The sequence below is a fragment of the Pararge aegeria genome, chromosome 14 (genome assembly GCF_905163445.1).
Source record: "Pararge aegeria chromosome 14, ilParAegt1.1, whole genome shotgun sequence".
Classification (NCBI taxonomy): domain Eukaryota; kingdom Metazoa; phylum Arthropoda; class Insecta; order Lepidoptera; family Nymphalidae; genus Pararge; species Pararge aegeria.
Genome location: NC_053193.1, coordinates 3646355 through 3669010, shown reverse-complemented (window position 1 = coordinate 3669010; position 22656 = coordinate 3646355). Strand labels below are relative to the sequence as shown.

Below are 22656 nucleotides of genomic sequence, written 5' to 3'. Positions count from 1 at the left end.
ACACATAAGCTGCTAATGCGACTTAACTATGTTAGTTAGATTTCTTCCCTCGTGGACTTTTTTGTAGGTAATAATGTGTACTTTAATCGTGTTATATATTTTTTATGTTACATCGATAGTTTTTTCAGTACACGCTAAGTAATGAATTTCATAGGCAAAATTTTGCGACTTTTGGTATCTCAAATTTGTTTAAAAATAAATTATAAGCCTAGGTTTCTTCGTAATAGTTTAGCTTTGGTTACACTCAGTCTAGTACTTTCGGAGCCCATTGGTTGCAAATATACCAACAAACAAACAAAATAATCTTATTCTTTCTAATATTAGTATGGAGATGCGGGGTACACAATATACAACGTGTAAATGAAAACCGAAATATTACATCACAGGTTTTAGAGGGGCATTATTTACTGTCTCTGAGAGTTATACGTGGAACCGACAACAAACGATAATAGTTTTTAAGTAAACCACTTCCATCGTTTTTACTGAAATAAATCATATACATCACATAAAAAATTAAAATGAAGTTACTCCCGTTACTTTATTAGGTACGTGTCGCGTAACGTAAGTACTATGCGCGTGTCGGTCTTATATCTTCAATAGGTTAGATATGAGTAAACACTTAAAATGTTTTGAATTCGTTTGTATGGAAAAATAAATATGTTTATTATGATTTAATATTTTTACAGGGTAATCTATATATATAAAAGAGAAAGTGTGTGGGTATGTTCCGTATAGGCTCCGAAACGGCTCAACTGATTTCGATGAAACTTTTAGGGAATCTCCGGGTTGACCTGGCGAGTAATCCTGTAAAGTTTGGTGACGATCGGAGCACTCCTATTTTTGAACTGTCAAACTGTCAAATACAGCTTTTATTTACTATGATGATATTCTATTGTTGGGTGTACATGGGTGCTCGAGAAGAGAATAGAAGAGAATGAATACGGAGAGAAATAAATGATTTAATATATTATTAGACTTAAATTAAAAATTTAATTATGTAAGTTTATTGTTTAAATAAAATAAGCAAAATCTAGCCCGGCGAAGCGGGCTGGGTACGCTAGTTCCTTATGAATAAAAAATAATGTTTAAGGGTGCATAAGTATGCAAACATTATTTTGTAATTCTGTTACTCGTTGTATATAGCGTTGCATGGAAAGCGTTCGGTGACGATGATGCCAATTCCATGATTTTTGTTCACCCAAAAATTGCTCAACGCTCCTAAAGAAGTTTTAACTGCAAAAATTATCGTAAGATTTTCCTCCTTATACTAATGACCGCGGCACGTGAAACTAAATTGGTTCCAATGACACAAATATAATTGGTAGGTGGGTAGTACACCAATTAGCAAGTCAGCTAGGTTCGGATTAAGGCCAATTAATTATTTTGAGCAGTTAACACTTATTCGCTGCTCATACCAGGATTATGAAGTTGTTATCGGTCTATCCGATTGTTTGTGGTTAAATCCATATTCTATACCTACTAACACATAAAAATGAATGTTTGTGTGTATTTTACCTACTAGCCCGCGAATGCTGCCGCGTAAAAAAAATCAATCTCGTGGGATTATAAAGTGTTTTTGTAACTGTTAGAGATGATCAATCCCATCTAACTCATTTTCGCCTAACTGTTACGTATTAGTTTTATTGCAGCGCACGCCAAATTAACTCTAAGATTGCAGATTTTTTCCAAATTACTTGACACATTTTTTTTTAAATAATTTTGTCTAATTTACCAAATACATCATCATCATATGAACCCATTACCGACCCTCTACTGGGCACTCAAAACAAGAAGGATCAAGGCCGTATTCTCCACCATGTTGGTCAAGCGCTGATTGGTACATTTCACAAGACATTGAGAACGTTATAGAGAACTCTCATGCATGCAGGTTTTCCCACGGTGTGTCATCGTTCAAATTAATTATATTTTGGCAAATCTAGTTTATGGAGTTATTTGAAAGAAAATAACGTGAGGAAATTTTTACTGACTTCTTCTTCTTTGTCGCTACACTCTTGGCAGAGTGGTCGTGGTCATCATGAAGCGTCTTTGAGGGCAGATGTCACACGCCCCACGAGCATCCGCCACTTCTCTCGGCTGGCCGAAAGCCTGGTGCACTCGTGCAAAGGGCCACCCACAGCAGACTTAATCTGATCGGTCCATCGCATGGGTGACCTTCCTCGACCTCTAGTGCCCTCCACCTTGCCCTGCACGACAAGACGCCCTATGGAGTCACTCTCACGCCGGGAGACGTGCCCGAAGAATTTTAAGATGCGACTCTGTACTAACGCCGAAAGACGTTTTTTAATGCCGATTTCTTGGAGTATAGAGATGTTGGTACGAAATTCGGTCCATGACACTCCCAGCATTCGTCTCCAGCACCACATCTCCAGAGCATCAATTTTCTTCTTCTCAACTAGTCTCAAAGTCCACGTCTCTGCAGCGTATAAAAATATGGGGAAAACAAGTGTTTGAACAAGCCGGATCTTAGTAGCTTTTGTTATGTTCCTGTTTTTCCATATTTTCTTCAGCCTGTCCATCGCAGTTCTAGCTATCGCCATACGTCGCTTTACTTCTTCTACGCAACCTCCATTGTTCGAAATTAAAGCGCCAAGGTATATGTATGATTGAACGACCTCGCAGTTCGCGATCTGGGTGACTTCTGGCGAGTTATTGTTGGCTCGGTCTACAACCATCATCTTAGTTTTATTGAGGTTAATCTTTAATCCGAACTCCAGGCTTACGCTCTCCATTTTGAGAAGTAGTTCTTCCATATGACGAGCACTGGTCGCAAATAGGTATAGGTATTTTACTGACTACTGATATTATTTATTTTTATTTGCACACCACTACAAGTTAAAGTAACAAAAGAAGAATAGAAAAACAAAGACAGAAGCAGAATACAAAAGGCGGCCTTATCGCTTGGTAGCTATCTCTATCAGGCAATCTTAGGATTAGGAAAACACGAGGAAAACAGAACGATCAATGAGATGTCATTACAGGTTAGATCGCCTTTTCGTTCTCCTGGAGGCGGGTGCTGGAGTGGCCACGCGGCGGGCGGCGGCGTTGCAACTGGGCGAGGTGCAGAAAGCTCACCCCGAAGAGCTGCATCGCCTGCTCGCGCGGCTCATGAAGCACCTGCGCTCCTCCGCCTGGGAGACCAGGGTGGCGGCTACACAGGTAAATCATCCATATGTACATAATGCGTGTATATTGTGCCAGTTAGCAGTATCATACTGTCTGGCGCACCGTACCGAAATTGTTTCTGAAGTAGACAAGAAGAAGACAAAACAACTACTGTCACAGAGCAGAAAATAGCACTAGTAGCAGCCGTAACAATTGCCTTTGCCTGTTACCTATTTTTACCTAGTTTATAGATACCTAAATTTGGGCATTGCCTGTTAAATAGATACCTAAAAATAATGAGAACTGCGTAAGATCCATCCTGTCTAGAGTGCGGTGAGGTGTAGACCAGCTTTCACTTCATAATTGCGTAAGATGGGAAATACGAGGTAAGGATTGAATAAGTGAAGATGACCTAACAAACCTCTCTTTAGGAGATATTGTTAGGTTCTCTAAAGGGACTGGTAGGTTTCGGGGAGTGAAGCTGCCGGGACACAAGTAAAACCTGTGTGTGAATGGTCCTTTTATATGACAGATCACCAGTCAGGCGTCCCCTTATTAAATACCCACAATACAATACTTACCGACATACCACATCCTCATCCTCATCATCATCCGATAAACTTCCCATTGCGGGACAGGCTTTCTCTCTTATCAGGAGAAAGTAGTTTTAGTTAGATGGACTAAGGGCGGCACGTTGCAGGACGTTTTCCTTGCATGTCCTGCGATTGTTTGGTCTGCAGCGCATGGCATTTATGGGCGATGGTTTTCCGAATACCATCAAGTCTACTTTGTACGGCAATAATAACTATAAAATAAAAGCCGAATGGTGCCATCCCAATGCGGGGCACGACCTCCTCTCATCAGGAGATAATGATTTTGGAGCATAGCCCCACCACGCTGCTTCAATGCGCCTTGATGATCCAAGGTGCGTAGATAACGCCAAATTTTGGTAGCGCCGGGAATAGAACCTCTGAATACGAATCAGTTGTATTACTTAGACATGTACACACCTTCAAAGAAAAGAAGTTTACACTTATATAAAAATCGTGGCACGAGCTATCTATCTATAATTCCCATAGGAAGCGTTGTAATAAAGGTATCGCATCACGATTCCAAGTTAGCCGTCGGAATCCGCTGCGCCGACGTAACTTGAACGTGATGCGATACGAGCCACTTGTTGGTTAGCAGGTATGCCATTGCTATGCCGCAGGTACGCCTGAGTAACACAAAGGTAAATAATTCTACTAAAATTATGCCCGTTTTCACTAAGCCTAGAAGACGCGTAAATCAGATGCCTAATGATTTGGGTGATGCGTAGAGAATAAACAACATCTCTTAGGACAACCGACGGTAGGCGCCATCTAAAGTTGAGACACCGATTCGGCGGTGCGTTATTTTTAGGAAACTGGTAAACTGAACACTTGAAAAATAAAAAATAAAAAAATCGGTTTTTTTATTTTTAACCTTCAATCCATACGAACATTAAAATATGATAATACAAACACAAAATACCTTCTGGCAAGAATCATGAAAAGTAAGGTTATATGAATTGTCTAGTGTAAATCGATTGGTGAATGGCCTTTGGTAAGTTATTTAACTTTTATTATCAAAATTTGAGTAGTTTTGAACTAATTTTGTTTTTACTTTGTTAACAGGCTGTCGAGGCGATACTATCAAAGGTCCCAGAGTGGCATCCGCCGCCCTTTACTACCAAAGGTAATATATATGTCAATTAAATTTTTGTAAGCTACGTTTTACGTAGGCTCTGTTGCTCAAAATACATTAAACTTATTGATTTGAAGCAAACGTAAATTAAATTATTCTTATTTTTTTAATTTTTTTTTTATTAGCTTTTCCAGGAAAACAAATGTACTTTTAAACCAAAGAGTAATATAGTTTTCGTTAACCATTTAAGTTGTTAACGTAACTACTAGTTGCGGAACAACTCAGTTGTACGTTAACGATAGAATGAAACATAAAAGGTTTAAGAGATCATCTACCGAACCTGAATGAAAATCTGTAAAGAGCTTATCTTATTATTGTGCCATAATCATTTTCCTTCAGTCGCTTTGAGATAAAAAGTTATTAGTCGTCCATCTAGCCCACGCAAAGGGAGGTCGGGGAAACTGTAACTATTTTCTTATGAACATTCGTTTTGTAATGTCATAATAGGCATGACAGTAATAAAAAATCGCTAAAAGATTGAATTAATCTCATAAAATAAGATTAATGATAATGTATTATGAAAAACGTATTCTTTTTTAAAATTATGAGTAAGATTGTTATTTATTTTCAATAACTGCAAAATGTAGCGCTCCGCCATGACAGTTGAAACACCGAATTCAAAGTTACGACGTGACTTGTATACAAACATAGCTAATATTTCGTCCTCCTAATATCCTATTATCGCCATATTATATACCAGTCTATGGATCGGATTGCTGGAGAAAACATAAATTATTAATAGTTTAATTTAGATTATTATCTTTGCTTTGCTTCACAGCGAAATGAATATATAATGCTATTCTTGATCATACTCCCGACTAAATGGTTGTCCGATTTCCACGATTCTAGAAAAGTTTAATAAATAAATAATAATAAATAAATATACTACGACAATAATATTTTTATATGTATATAATACACAAAAATACTTATAATATACAGATACACACCCAGGCACTGAAAACCATTCATGTTCATTACACAAACATTTTCCAGTTGTGGGAATCGAACCCACGGCCTTGGTGTCAGAAAGCAGGGTCGCTGCTCACTGCGCCACTCGGCCGTCAATTGTACCTTTTTCTAAGTTATTTATTAAAATTTTTGGATGTTTTAAAAATGCTTCACTATACAGAAAAGAATACTCATTATTTTCATCATCATCACATCAACTCATTACCGGCCCACTACAGAGCACGGGTCTCCTCCCAGAAGGACTTCTCCTTAAGGAGGGGAATAAAATTACTATTATTTAGGAGATGCGCCCACGCAGGATTTTAGGTCACGTTTTAGAACGTTCTGAAATCGAATCAGGTCATGTCACGCTCATAAGAAAATACGTTAAGTTAGCAATGCAATAATTTTAATCTTATCCGATTCACGTCCAAATAAATTGCCATTAAGTTTATTAGCTCATTGCAATTTACTTTATCTGTCTCTTGATAACACGAAGAACCAATTGATACGGCTGATTCAGGAATCATAGTCGACGCCGAAGATGGAATTGTCGAGTTGTCAACCAACACGTTTAATAGACATATAATTTTAATGCTAAAGTTAGTTGTACGCAATGATAACTAAACCTAAATTAACAGCTCTAAAAATACTGCCCCCTTTTCCGCCGGGAACATTTTAAAAAGGATGACACTACTCAGTTGCGCTCACTTCGTATACATACACATAAGTGCTGCGTACCAGGTTTTTTTTTATTTTATACCATCTTCTTGATAACAGCAATTGCCTAGAGGGTAAGGCTTCGGCTTCCCTTTCGGGGAGAGTTCGAATCCCGGTTAGTGCCTCTTACTTTTCGGAGTTAAGTGCGTTTTTAATTTAAGCAATTAAAATATCACTTGCTGTAACGGTGAAGGACAACATCGTAAGGAAACCTGCATGCCTGATAGTTTTCATTAAGTTCTCCATGGAGGGAGTCCACCACGTTGGCCATATGCGGGTTGGTAGACTGCTACCAACCCGCGTATGGCCAACGTGGTGGACTACGGCCTTAACCCTTCTGGGAGGAGACCAGTGTCCTTTAGTGACCTGGCAATGGGTTGATAAGGATGACACCACCTTCATGTCTCCCCTGATCATAGCCTAACAAGCCAAAATTAAAAAAAAAGTAAAAATAACTATTGTTTATTACATCATGCTTGGATAAACCTATGATCGATATGTTACGTTTGATTCGGTTAGATTGCTCTTGTAACCTCTTATCAGATAATATGGCCTAGAGACTAAAGCGTCTAATAGTAGTTTGTCTTTGTGCAAGTGCACAAGTCAAATCCCCACCTTTTTTAGAAACATATTTTCATTATACTGTAAATCTACGAATAGTGCAATCACTCTGTTTTTAGCTTCAAAGTTCCGAAATCAGCACAATCAGTTGTATAGACATTATCTTTTAGAGAGTTCTACGTATACATATTTCAATATTGCGAATCTGGTTTTTTACTAAGCATAACCACAATATGTAGGGCTGAGGTTTATGATTTTTATTTATGGAAAGGCTGAATTAAATTGATATGAATAAAGCATTAAAATGAGATACATATACTTGATTACAAACAACAATATATGGTAATAATGAATTATTGCACACACGCAAATGCGATCTTATTGCTAATTTAAATTGCTGAATCACTGCCATACTACCTATTGTGAAAGTTTACACTTTCCGAAGGCTTTTCTCGTATAAAAACGTAAGCAATTCATGCTTTGCACACAATTTTACGAACAAATAATGAATCCATTCAAAAATGAACGTTCAAAAAAAAAACTAATATGTTATCAATAGGTCTCATCTTACATACACAATGGAAAAATCCACTACACGTTACACACGTGTAAATAAAGTTATTGATTACATGCAGTTGACTTCACAAACGTCTGAGACCCTGGTTAAAAATGATAAATGAAAGATTATCCTGACAGGAAAATGGTTACGTTTATATTTATTCAACATCTTAAAGTAAAGCGACCCGAGAGCGACCTAGATTTGAACTAGCGTCGATAACGTCCGACCTTGCCACTTAGTTAAATCGGCGCAATTGATTAATAGGTCTAATTTCTTCAAGTTGGAGTCGTCTTCTCAGGTTAGATACCTAAAAGGATTTTAAAGAAGCGCCAGGTTCGGTATCTTTGAAGGAAACGTTCAAAATCTGACTTTTCTCTAATATTTGACGACCTCAAATATTAGACGGTCGGGGTTGTTAGGTGGCGCAGCGTTTAGCACTGTGGTTTTAAGTGTGAGGTCCATGGTTCGATTCAGGCAGGGGCATTTTGGGAATTTATAATTTCAGAACCTTCGCTGTTCTGGTCTGGTTGAAGGCTTCGGCCCGGCCTGGCTAGTTACCGCTCTGCCGATAAAGATTTAGCTTGCCGGGACGTTGTCGCTTAGAAACCGGTTACAAGAATGGGTATAATATAATTGCCATACACCTAACAGGCTAGCCCGTTACCAACTTGAATGCGTAATCACTTCACACAAGCAGTTGAGATTGCAGTAGCTCTAGCTTGTAGTGGAATTAAGAAAAAAAAAAAGTGATTTATATAATAAATAATTGCCGAACGTTGTCCAGCAAAAACTTGAAAATATCTCGACATATTTTCTCGTTTGTTCACACCTATCAGCAAAGAATATGTGGCTTAGACATCAAAATTTTTATTATTGCGTGTTGGACTTAGATAACCATCTAAGAGTGTTAGGTTTCAATAATTAGCAGTAATGTTTATGTGGTTATGAACAGCTTTGTGATAATAATAATGAGAGTGGTTAACAAAAATAAATTTGAAAAACCCCGAAATTACAGGCGATAATACTAAAAATTTCGGCTGCAATACACGAGGTGGTTCTACTTCCAAGGAGCGACAATTGATGTTTCCTATCATTTTTTTTAAACCGTTGTCGCGTTTACGATTCGATTTATTGCATCGATTCTGCATATAAATTTTTAAATTTCCCGTAATTGACGTACGCCTTATCTGCAGACGTTTAGGTATTTGTGGGAACGAATTCACGTGTTTTTCCCATAGACCTTGAATTTTTTACGTCTTCAACGTGCCATTAAAATTCAGAAAACTTGGCTGTTTTTTGAAATTTACATTTGCCTAAACAACAGAAGCTCTTTAGGTATTCTGACGGCTCAGTTAATAATGAGTCTTATTCTTTTGTTAATAGAAGAGGAAATTGAACAAGATGACAACGGGCGGCTGAGGTGCGAGTCGTTCGACATAAAGCAGGTTCTAGAACACGGCGCACATCTTATGGGCTCCGAGGGGCACGAGTATGACCTCGAGGAAGAAGCACTTTCAGTTACAGGTAAGAAATAGTATGTTTTTTCCCTTTTTCACTAAACTTAGGAGACGTTTAAATCGGATTCTTACTGATTGAGGTGATGTCTAGAGCAAAAAACGTACCACCAACTCTTACATTTGCACCTTAAGATAGGTCATTGGGCCTAGTTTTTTAAATATAAACTAATGTATAAGTTAAAGTTTAAAAAATGTTACAATTAGTCTTAAGGCTAGATTGGATTTTTAATAAAGTCTCACGCGTGCGGGCAACTTTATGGAAGAAAAAAAAAACAACTCTTAGCAGATGCCTAGCGACCATAAGCGCCATCTAAAGTTACGACACCGATTGTGGCGGTGCGTAATTTTAAGGAAACTCGTAAAATGACACTTGTTTTTTTTTTAATAACCTTTACAAAAACTATATTGTTATAAGTATATTTTGAGGCTACCGTGAGTGTACCTATTTCTTTAAATTATATATTCCTCGCCTCATGCGACACCCGCGAGAAAAAAAGGTGTGGTGACAACCGTGTTCTGATCTGCCGCCATCTCACAACTGCCGGGCATGCTAACTTTAAAATCAACAAGATATTTATGTGTTTCCGAAATGAAAAGTACATTCATTATTTTGTTACTTAGGTAAATGTTTCGAAAGATCGTTATTCATTGACTAACTAGCCTAGACTAATTGAAGACAATTGTTAGCAATTTCTTCAATTATCGCTGCATATGTTGCATCACGATTGCGTTTATTTGCAATAAGTATGTTCTATACGTTCGTATAACTTATTAGGGAATTGTTTAACATGCCTTCTATTCGCTTTTGTTATGAACTGGCTATGCACTATGGTACAATTTTTTTTTAATGTAGTATTGGCGTAGCGCTACGAGCGCTTGACTGCAATCACACCGGATGGTAAGTTATAATGCAGCCTGAGGTGGGGCGCGCTTGACTAGAAGATGCCTATTCACTCGATTTGAAAGTACTCATATTGTAGGTACTGGGGAAAATGGAAGCTGGAAGGGAATACCAGCTCCTTGGGGTGCGAATCATAAACTAAGATGCAAAGCGCTTCGTACGTGTCTTGCAACCTCATAGTTTTTGAGTAATCCACTGCCATAGTTTTTGCTGTAAGAAATCAGATACAGCCCTAACACACATGCAAAATTAAAGTCATGTGACTCCTATCACTTTATTAGGTACGCGTATCGTAGCTTAGGTACTATGCGGGTGTCGGTCTTTTATCTTCTCTGGGTTTGAATTCTTTTGTATGGAAAAATATAAATATGCTTGCAGGTGATTCGTTGATAAATATACTTATGCATCCTTCAATATTATTTCGTTATTCTGTTACACGTTGTATAGCGATAAGGCCGCCAAATTGTACCTTGTTAACGCTCTATTATTTTGTATTTTGTGAATTGTCTGTGTGAGGTGTACACAGTGGCGTGCATTGAGTTTCTTACCAGGGTATGCATGCACCAGGAAAATTGCATAAAACTGCACCAATTGTCCTCCTATTCGAGGTATATATCAATGTTAGGGTAGGCAGTGCTTTTGTGCATGTATGGAGTGCACGCCACTGGGTGTACAGTAAAAGTTTATTCATTCATTCATGACCATATCATGCAAGTCTATAACTCCTTATATTTTCTTACACTGGTTTCACAAACTTCCGATAGCGACGTTTTATAAATAGACGGATCAATAAACCATTATTAAACTTTTAAACGAAAATGGAACGCGGTCCTTGTTGTACTCGCTATTGATTCTCTATTTCGCACATGACGCAATTATGTTTCTATCTTACTCGTGCATTGTCGTAGTGGAAACTCTCAAAATAAAACAAAGAAACACTTAATACAAATAACTCACGCATGATATCATATAATTTTCTTTCCTCATGAGTGTTATGATCGTCGTAGATCATATAAACGGGAAGATATTTTTTCCATAGAACCTTCCTAATGATACCTATACTGAAAAGTAGCATATTATAGCCTGAAGTAGAAGTTTATAAAACGTCCATTCCCACTAGTATAAACTTTTTTGACAATATCAACTTAATAGTGTCATGTTTTTTATTGTTTCTATATATATATATATATATATATATATATATATATATATATATATATATATATATATATATATTATTCTATGACAAAACACACATCGCCATCTAGCCTCCAAAGTAAGCGTAGCTTGTGTTTTGGGTACTAAGATGACTGAAGAATATTTTTAATTAATAATATACATAAATACTTATAATATACAGATAAACACCCAGACACTGAAAAACACTGAAAAGGTCCCATTTAAATTTCATATCGATGAAGGAAACAGAAAACGGAACTCTTCGAAAAATAACAGCAAAACGACCACTTTTGCTGCTGTCGCATAAATCACACTTTTCAGTTTCATAATAAATGTCATAAGTTTTTATTTACCTATTCCGAAGTCAATAGGTGTTGAACTACTGGGAGAAAATAGTTCAGTTAGTAGTGCGGGGAATTCCCGGATACAGAATAGGTTAAAGGTTAAATGGAAATTTATATAAACTAGATATTTAGAATTTTTATTTATTTCACGTACTGTTCAATCCATCATGAAAGCTGGCTAATAATTCATCATCATCATCATCTGATCTAGCTGAGAGATCTAGCAGATTTACATCTTAGTCTATCAACCGATAGACGTCCACTGCTGGACATAGGTCTTTTGTAGGGAGTCCCAAATTCCACGGTTTTGAGCCGCTTGCGTCCAGCTCCCTGTGACGCGCTTAATGTCGTCTGTACACTTCGTTAGGGGTCGACCAACGCTGGCGGGGCTGCTATTCCAGCGTCTCAGGACCGCAACGTCCAGTTTTAATTATTAACAATGTATAAAGTTTTTTCTGGTTGTTAATTTATGTCATTTTAGGGCATGGTGTAGCCGATAAATGGTTTCAGATATAAATAGCAAAGGAACTTTGATGATATGACGTACAATACATTTAAATATCATACGTTCCAGCGGTCTCAGTCGTCATACTCTCGTGAGTGGGCGTGCGGGGGCGCCCTGTACCGTCAGTACAAGATTTTCTCGCTCGCAATCGAGGGGTCGTTTTCTAGTATTGATTTCTTTGAACTTCAGAGTGAAATGGATCTTATGCTTATTTGTTTAATGCTCAAATTTGCCTGCAATTTTTAGGGCTAGGGCTTTAGGCAGAACATTACTAGAATTAAATTAGAAGTACGGGATATGAGTTAAACTAGTAAAATAAGGCCCATTTTACTTTGAAGATTTTCAATTTGAAATGGGAAAACGACTTCTCGATTCCGAGCGAGACAATCTTGTACTACGCTACGGGGTTAAAATGAAGGCATCGCCTTCGCCTCCGCTTTATTTATATTTGTACGTGGGCGTAGGGGTCGCTTATGACGTCTGCACATTTCTATCTGATCACCATTCTCCCTTTGCATCTATAGGGAAGGCTATGTTTTAATGACAAGGTTGCTTGGAAGCATCCGGCTCCGCTTTCATCTCTCACAAGATAGAAAAATGAATGTTAAAATGTAAAATGTAAATTTCTATAGGGAAGGCTATGTTTTAATGACAAGGTTGCTTGGAAGCATCCGGCTCCGCTTTCATCTCTCACAAGATAGAAAAATGAATGTTAAAATGTAAAATGTAAATTTTTGATGTTGGAAAAGAGCAACTGCTGAGTTTCTTGCCGGCTTCTTCTCGGTAGAATCTGCCTTCCGAACCGGTGGTAGAGTCACTACACACGGACAGACTTGCCGTTTCAAAAGTGCTTGTATTAGGCCTACTCGAAATAAATGAATTTTGAATTTTGAATTTTAACTTGTCAGTAAATCTATCTATACTTTTTTTTTTTTACATAACCACATAAAAAAAAAGTTTTTCTTTGATAGTCTAGTAGTCAGGGCCTCTCTTTCGGGGGCACCGAGTTCGATCCCCCGCACGCACCTCTGTATTTCAAGAGTTAAATGCGTTTTTAATTTATGCAATTAAATATCACTTGCTATAACCTTGAAGTTAAACATGTGAAGGAACCGAGTGCTCCATATTGTTCTCAAGAGCTTATGGAGTAGGTACAAATCGGCACTCGGCCAGCGTGGTGGACTACGACCTAAACCCTTTTCATTCTGAGAGTGCCCTGCACGGCAAGCATAGCATGGGCCGGAGACTATTATCTCCCCGGGGAAAAGATAAAAATTTATCTTCTCCCACAGCTTTATCAACTCTTAGAGCACTGGTGCACAAGGGGAAATAGTTTCCAAATAATATGTGTGTAATATTAAACGGTGATAGCGCATTGGGTAGAAGCTCAACTTCACATTCGGGAGCCGAGTTCGAATCCCAGCGCGCACCTCTAACTTTTCTAAGTTAGGTGCGATTTATGTAATTAAAATATCACTTGCTTCAATGGTGAAGGAAAACATCGTGAGGAAACCTGCATGCCTGAGAGTTCTCCATAATGTTCTCAAAGGCGTGTGAAGTCCACCGATCCGCACTGGGCCAGCATGGTGGAATACGGTCTTAACCCCTTCTCATTGTGGGAGGAGAATGGGTTGATGTGATGATTATGATTAATAATAAACGTGGGGAAACTTCTCCTATTCCATGTTATCGTGCTTTAGCAGAGGGACACCTTAATTATATCCCTTGTATAGGGAATAATTGCGGAGGATTTAATTTTTGTCTCCTGCCTGTGTAATATATATAATAATAGCCTTGCTGTAATGCCAATTGTGAGTTGATTATGATAACGATGATACTGATATTAAATTGATAATATATTTTTAATTATTCATACTAGAGCTTGGCTGCAATCTCACCTGATGCTGAGTGATTATGCCGCCTAAGGAGAACATGTATTTGTGTGAAGACTACCTTTTTTTAAATCCACTACTAGTAAAGCCTTGACTGCATTCTTACCTGGTGGTAAGTTTAAATGCAGTCTAAAATGGTAGCGACTTAACTTTGAGGGGTATGGCAGTTGTATTTAACCGACAACCCTAGTCGATTTCTGCGGGAGTTGTACCGAAGTACATTGTAGAATCTCAAAAATAAAATTATTAATCTAAACAAACGCAATCACACTAACGCACGCACACAAAACGCATAACCCGCGAATTCGCGCACATACTCAAACACACACTCACACATACACTCTCCCTCACACACAAAAACACGCACATACACACACACACACACACTTTCCACGGACACTCACATACACTCTCACACACACACGCAAAACACACACACTCACACTCTTAACACAGAGGACTCGCTTGCCTATTGCGTATTTTATTCCATAGCAACTTAGCACTAGGCTGCAATCTCACCTGGTGGTAAGTGAAAATGCAGTCTTAACACGGTGAGCTAACTGAAAGGGTACGGCAATAACATTAAAACCCATACCCCTAATCGGTTTCCACGAGGCATAGTACCAAAGTACATCAAATCTCAAAGATAAAATTATTAATAAAAACAGACGCATGCACACACACACACATACACACTTACAAACATACATAACACACGCACACACCTTACTTCTATCTTATTGTCTCGAAGAGAATGTCTGTGACCGGCTGTGGGATATAAATCATTGAAGAAATGGCGATCTCAGTCATTAACCTATGAGTGGGTGAGAGGGCGACCGGGGACAAAATAAAGAGATCGTCCTTCACCTCTGCTAAATCTATACTCGAAACAGTAGCGCGTAGGGGTCATCAGTGACGTGTGTACATTGACCGCAATGTTATATCCATGCATCGGGCGCCATTTCAGTATTTTATAATGGTATTAAGTCTCCGGGATAAATATAGATGAAATCGCATCACTAGAAATCACGCACCTATAGGTATTATACCGTATGAACTTATTTCTTAGCTAATTATCGCGAGAGACAAAAATTATTTTACTCCACCGAATTATTAAAGAAGTAGGTAGTGTTAAGGAACATTTTGTTTTCCCTTAGTTTACACACTTAATCTATCTATATATGTAAAAGAGAAAGTGTGTGGGTATTTTCCGTATAGGCTCCGAAACGGCTGGAACGATTTCAATGAAACTTTCAGGGAATCTCCGGATTGACCTGGCGAGTAATCCTGTAAAGTTTGGTGACGATCGGAGCACTGCTAAGTTTTACACTGTCAAACTGTCAAATACAGCTTTTATTCACTACATTAATTTGAGCCCAATATGTTTTTGTATAAATGATAAGAATAATATTGTATTTACTGATATACATGGGTGTACATGGGTTTAGATAATGATCTTCACCCGCTCGAGAAGAGAATAGAAGAGAATGAATACGGAGAGAAATAAATTATTAAATATATTATTAGACTTAAATTAAAAATTTAATGATGTAAGTTTATTGTTTAAATAACATAAAGCAAAATCTAGCCCGGCGAAGCGGGCTGGGTACGCTAGTAATAAATAAATATACTACGACTACACATATCGCCATCTAGCCCCAATGTAAGCGTAGCTTGTGTTATGGATACTAAGATGACTGATGAATATTTTTATAAATAATATTTTACATAAATACTTATTATAAAGATAAACCCCCACACTTAAAAACATTCATGTTCCTCACACAATTATTTTCCAGTTCTGGGAATCAAAGCCTTGGAGTCCAAATGAAAGCAGGGTCGCTGCTCTCGCGCCAATCGGCCGTCAACTTAGCTCTAATGACACTAAAAACTCAGTGTCCCTCGACCAACTTATAGCGAATACAGGATGCAAGTTTGTGTATTCACCGCACCCTCGCTGAAAGTTTGCAAGCGTTAGCAAAATGTAGTAGGATATATGAATATGATAACCTAATTTTGTAGGTTTGAGTTGTGGCATCTATTTTAACTCCCCTTTTCAGTTTCTTTGCGGCATCTTACCGCCATGATACATCACTTGGCGGCGTGTTTTGGGTGGTAATTAGCCACAGCCGAATCCTCCCACCAGACCAGAACAGAGAAAATTCAGATAACATAAATTCCCGAATTGCATTTGCAGGGGATGAACCCGGGACCTCCCACATAAAAGACTACTAGCTCACCGCTGCGCTAGGAAAGTCGCTAAAATTTATCACATCTCCTTAAGCACTTTTAATTCTATCAGCCGTTAGCTCATTATCCACTCCAAAGTCAAAGTCAACGTCAGAGTCAAATATACCTATATTCAAATAGACAGACACATAGGTAGTTGGCACTTTTGATGCGTAAATCGCATGAAAATATCTACATACTTGTGAGATGATGATGGTGACAAATACATTCGCAAACTTATAACTAAAGGGTGCGAGGGTTCCAAACGTGCCCCAGCTGGTCTAAGAAGAAGCCTACAAAAAACAGCCCAGTGTTCTTTTTGTTATCACCGTTTCACATTGTCATTTAAAAGTATTTTAAAATCAACCTCCTTTTTATCGCATAACCATTCACGAAATACACAATCCAAAACATTAAAGATATCAAAACTCCCGTAACTTAAATACTAAAGTACCAAAACTAATTAGTCTAGCAAAAGCTACATTTTGCACTACAAAATATGACATAAAAGTTTTCACCGTACGAATATGGTGGGCACCGATTCGATCGAGATAAAAATAAACAAGATTTTAAACGCCTTTCTCTCGTAATATAAAAGATTGATTTTATACATTTACCGTATTTTATTTGTGCAATTAATGTTCTCAAGGGAAATGAAAACCTGCATAATCCAATCCAATCCAATCGCCCGCTTTCTTCGTCCGCGTTTATTCCGGTTTTTTTACAAATCCCGTGGGAACTGTTTTTTTCGTGGGATAAAAAGTAGCCTATGTTACCCTCCAACTCAACTCTATATAGAGTTCTATGTCAAAAAACAAGTTAGTTGATTAGTTAGTCCTATTATAATGTTAAGGATTACTTAAACGATAAAAAAGCTTGGGTGTGAATTGCTCTAACTTCATAGTTTAATATTAATTTTCTGTGAGATGGTGATAACAAAAAAAAACATTTACCCGGCTAAGTTTGTTGTGGGCTCTTCTTAGACCAGGGCGCGTTTGGAACCTTCGTAGATTAAGGTTTAAGTTGGCGAACGAAGTTATCACCATCCACTTACAATTATCTAAACATATACGTATGAACGCTTCAGAAGTGCATGTGATAGGCCTACATGAATAAAGAAATTTTGAATTTTTGAGTTAAGGCATGAAAGAATGACAAACAAAGAAACAAACGCATTTATATTATATAATACTATAGTCATCATCATTATACCAACCCCGGTAATGGGTTGGTATAATGATGCCCACCAGGCCAGGCCCACTACAGGGCACGGGGCTCCTCCCACAATGAAAAGGGGTTAAGGCCGTAGTCCACCTCGCTGGCCCAGTGCGGATTGATGGACTTCACACACCTTTGAGAACATTATGGAGAATTCTCATGAATGCTCAGGTTTCCTCGCGATGTTTTTCCTTAACCGTTGAAGCAAGTGACATTCTAATTGCTTAAAACGCACATAACTTAGAAAAGCTAGAGGTGCGTGCTGGGATTTGAACTTAGCCCTCCAATGTTAAGCCGAAGTTCTTACCACTAGGCTATCACCGCTTCTTATTATAAAGTATATCTACATAAAAAAGAAAGAAATTAATTGGTATTATTGTTTTAGTTTGGTGCGTATTGGCCCATGCCTGGGTAAAGGTCTCCATAAGATATCCACTCCCAATTTTGTGATTATCCAACGTCCAGGTCCACATTGGCTCTAAGATTTTCTGATCGACTACAAATCTAATTTTGCCCGCAGATATGAAGGATCGTATGGCAAAACAGCGACAGCAGTTAAACTCAAGGCTGGGTTTGGATGTGGCGTCTTCGCTGGGCATGGATATCAGTGGGGTGTACTCCAACGACGACCTCTTTCCCGCGAAGTCAGCAACCAAGTCCGAAGTTACTAGAGTGAGTTATCTTTGCTTATCATTTTTTATAATCTCAATTTTTTATTCCACTGTAAGTAAGCCCTTCACTGCAATCACATTACATGGTAACAATGCAATTTAGTCCACCAATCCGCACTGGGCCAACGTGGTGGACTACGGTCATTGTAGGAGGAGACCCATGCCCTGTAGTGGCCGGTAATGGGTTTTATGATGATGATGATGATGATGGTGATGATGATGAATGCAATTTAAGATGATGATGAATGCAATTTAAGATGATGATGATGGCAAACCTGGTATGTCAGTTATACCTTCACACTTCGTTTCTACTTTGCATCATACAAGAACGCTAAGGCGACGTTTTTATCGGTAGTAAATAGCCACAGCTAGAACCTACCTATTGTCTGTCCTACTGCTAGACATGGTGCTCCTCTCTTAGAGGAGAGACTGTATTAGATTACAGACCCACCACGCTGCTCCAATGCGGTTTGGTGTATAATGCAGTATATAATATAAAGCCTTGACAATTACATGTTACTGATAAGAACAGGAACGTGTTCTCTGGGGCACGAAAGTGGATAGCGCCAAAATTTATAACGCCAGGTTGTATTAACAATTTTTTGACTGAAACACCATGTAACTAAGCATTTGGTCGAAACATTCTTACAACAAAGCAGTTCCATGGACAGAGCTGATTTTATCCACAAATACTTTCAATCCACTATTTATTAGAAAAATCAGTAGAGACGTAGTTACTTTGTGACATCACGTCGGTCTAACGAGTGATAATTCCTGTTCAGAGGCCAGTCCAAGAGCTGATGTCCAAAGGTCTCAGCTCGCGGGAGATGAACTTGGCGAAGAGAAAGGCCCGCGCCGCGTTCAGCAAGCAGAAGTCGCGCGATTGCGATGACACCCCCTCAACACCCACCACTCCGGTAACACCAACCACGCCCACCACGCCCTTACTTGTACTGACTCCAATGGAACCGGAGAGAAAGAAGATCAAACTGGAGCCACTTGAGGAGCTTCGTAAGTGTATATTTAGTTTCGATAAGCAGCTTTTCACGAAAGAATACAGAAGTTATATTGAAACAATAGAAGATGCCCACGAAAGAAAGAATATAAATTTTATGAATAGTACAAGTTTAAAAATTATTAAATAGGACCTACTCTGTTGTATTAAATCTCCAAATCGGCTAATCGTTCAAAGGAAATTTTATTTATTGAAAAATATATAAAGTTTATAAACCTATATTTTAAAGTGAAAACTTCACTAGGCGCGATGGGCACTTGGGCGTTGGCTGAACTAAAATCATAGAAAATGCGTCATCGTCACCGCTCGCTTCACATGAGCTGTATGTAGAATGTGTATATGCGTAAACAGATTTGATTTCACTTCTAACGGCACTCCCCATAGACTGTCCTGCATTTTTTTTTCTAAATAATGTTTTGTCAGAGAAAAAACAGTGAGAATACATATTTAGAAGTTAACATTTCAATTTATTATGTGTATAAGTGTGTGTGTGTGTGCGTGCGTGCGTGTGCACGTGCGTGCGCGTGCGTGCTTGTGTGGGCGAGTGTGAGTGTTTGGGTGTGTCTACTATATTTATTTATTCATATTAATATTCAATAAACTATATTATATATATACATTCAAAATCTGTTATAACGACATCGAAGGGACTACTCGTATTTAGTCGTAAAAACCGATAGTTGTAACAACCGGTGACTGGTTTTAATAGGAAAGATAATACATGTATGTAATATGCGATTTTCCTTCGATATTGATTTATTTTCTTTTTTGCGACATGTTACAATTTATAACAATACTACATACACCATAACTCAACAACATGTTTTGGTGCGTCTGGTGTAAAGATAAGTAACAAACTGACTTAAGAGATATGACAGAGCGGGCCTTGAGGATACGGCATGCATGTGTTTTGTTTCTAAGAATTATAAAAGACCCTAAACTTAGTTTACTTTTACAATAATAGCCATTGACCATTATACTGTGCCAGATATGGATACTGTTACCTATTTAAATTGTTTACAATACAGCTTAACCGGTCGTTCTACAGATATAATTTTCCGAAAACATTAACCAAATGTGGTCGCTTAATGCCTTATGTTGTAGTAAACAATGTCGTAAAAACCAATGTTTTCCGATAAGGCGTTCATATAGCATTCAGCCAGGACCGTCGATTTTGGTCAATTTAACCGGTATGTTGTTCTAAACGATGTCGCCATAAACGGTTTTGACTGTATATCTTAATATATATAAATCTCCTGTCACGATGTTTGTCCGCGATGGACACCTAAACTACTTAACCGATTTTAAATTAAATGGGCACACCGTGAGCAGTCTGGTCCAACTTAAGAGATAGGATAGCTTAGATCTTTAATTATAGTCGCAATTTTATTTTATTGCAAATTATTTGTCTATAATTAATTGACAGTCACATGTTATATATATATATATATACTACTATAATCATTTAAGGCTTAGCGATACTGAATATTTAAAAACAAAATCAAACGCAGACGAAGTCGCGGGCAACAGCTAGTATATATATATATATATATATAGTGAATTTACATGAACTAACGAATTATATTTTCGATATCTTATGTGAATGTACCAGCCGATATGTCGTGCGGCGGTTGCGCGGTGCCGGGGCGCGACGGCCAGTGGGGCGAGGGCGGGCGCTGGCCGCTGCACGCGTGGTGCGCCGCCCTGCAGGCTCAGCTGGTGAGCGCGGCGTGGGAGGCGCGACACGGCGCCGCCAGCGCCCTGCGCGAGCTGTTACGCGCCCCACTCGCAGCCTCCGCCGGACACCGCGCCGGCATGACGTCACAGCAAGTACGCTACTGCGTTTTTTTTTTGCCTTCTGTGATTACACCGATTAGCCAATGTCAAGTGTATATAAGTCAAGTCAAGTCAAATATTTCTTTATTCAAATAGGCACATATATGGCACTTATGATGCGTATATTACATGTGAAATATAACATAGAAGTGAGTTGATGGCGATAACTAAATTCGTCAACTTAAAACTAAAGCTACGAGTGTTCCAAACACGCCCTGGTCTAAGAAGATATGTGCAATAAAAGTTAGGGAAGCCTAAAATATTGAATATCAGGACAAATTTACTGACGAAAACACTTCCCCAAATCTACCGCAAACCCGCCCACATACCGCAGTGCCAGCGCCATTCCCACAGCAGCTAGCTGCCTATATATGCAAGTTCTTATAATATTTGAAAAGAACTCACCAATACAAATAATACAGCCAACCACTATAACAACGATTCCAATTCCATTGTAAGTGTCGTTTTTTCTACAAACGTTAGAATAAGGCGAAAGATACAAATTTTTGAATAGATTTTCATATTGTTACGCCAAAGAAGTATAACTTCTAACGCGTATACATAGGTATACACACGGCACACGGTTTATTTTTGTATTCCACTACAAGGAAGCCATTGCAGGGAATTGCAATGGGCAGGAGACGTTTTCTCCAAGACATCTACGGTTTTATCCACTCTCAATAAACGCGACGCATGGTGGTTAGTGGATTTAATCGGATGATAAAAGAAACTAAAAAATTGGTTGCCTGTAAAGTCGGCTTACTGACGATAGTTGAACTTGACAACGTCGTAAGAAAATACTGATGGAATGGTTGCATTTTTCAAAAGAAAATTTTAATTTTATTTGTTTGATAGATATTATCGTTGCTATAAACAATTGACACCACATTCACTTTTCACTGCACTTCATCCTTGCCGTAAACATGTAAATGTATTATTGTAAAACGAAGTGCCAATTTACTTACAATAAAAAAAAGGTTTTAAATTTTTTTCCTCAGATGGAGGACGCACACCAGGAATGGTTGGAAGACATGGCACTGAGATTGCTCTGCGTGCTCGCGTTGGATAGATTTGGTGACTTCGTGTCGGATCAGGTATATTACTTAAAGCTAAGAACGTGACCTGGCCCTAGAGTTCAAACGTTTACATTGATAAACTATTTATCAGACGCGTGTTGTATGTCTTAATATGTTGTCAAAACCATAGATTATCCGCTTGCTTATACTAAAGTAATTTATTCAGTCGAGGAATTAAAATTTTGCTAAAGTTACAATATGTAAGACATTTTGTCCTCTCTTATTTTATAGCACAAGTAACATAAAATACAATTAATAAGACATAAATCGACTTTTCTTGTTAGTATCATAATGCAGTCTCTTGCTAATACTAAAGTAATGATTCAGACCATAATTTCATAGTTGGCTCAAAAATAAAATCTATAAGATTTTATTTTGAACTTTGTCTTCTTAATATAGTATTATTATATTTTTTATGTAAGAACTTCAAAAGTTTGCGTAAAATAAGAATTTATAAGATATAATATATGCTATTTCTAAGGTAACGATTTAGCTGCTAAGTTCAAAATTTTAACATAAAAGTACTATTTTCAAGACATACTTTCTATAGAACTGAGTATTCTCTTGTTAGCAATGAGTAGTTACTCCTACTAATACTAAATTGTTAAACTCTGTATCCTCAAAGTGAAATGGA

At 38.0% G+C, this 22656-nt stretch overlaps 1 protein-coding gene across 1 annotated transcript in view; it reads left to right on the top strand.

The window, feature by feature from the left end:
• LOC120629209 (TATA-binding protein-associated factor 172) overlaps nt 1-22656 on the top strand; it is a 57803-nt gene that overhangs the window by 8295 nt on the left and 26852 nt on the right. The window contains exons 3-9 of the mRNA XM_039898068.1: nt 3000-3177; nt 4779-4839; nt 9023-9163; nt 17945-18096; nt 18878-19106; nt 20723-20940; nt 21945-22040. Of these exons, the coding sequence (XP_039754002.1) occupies nt 3000-3177; nt 4779-4839; nt 9023-9163; nt 17945-18096; nt 18878-19106; nt 20723-20940; nt 21945-22040 (1075 nt within the window). The remainder of the gene's footprint in view (nt 1-2999; nt 3178-4778; nt 4840-9022; nt 9164-17944; nt 18097-18877; nt 19107-20722; nt 20941-21944; nt 22041-22656) is intronic.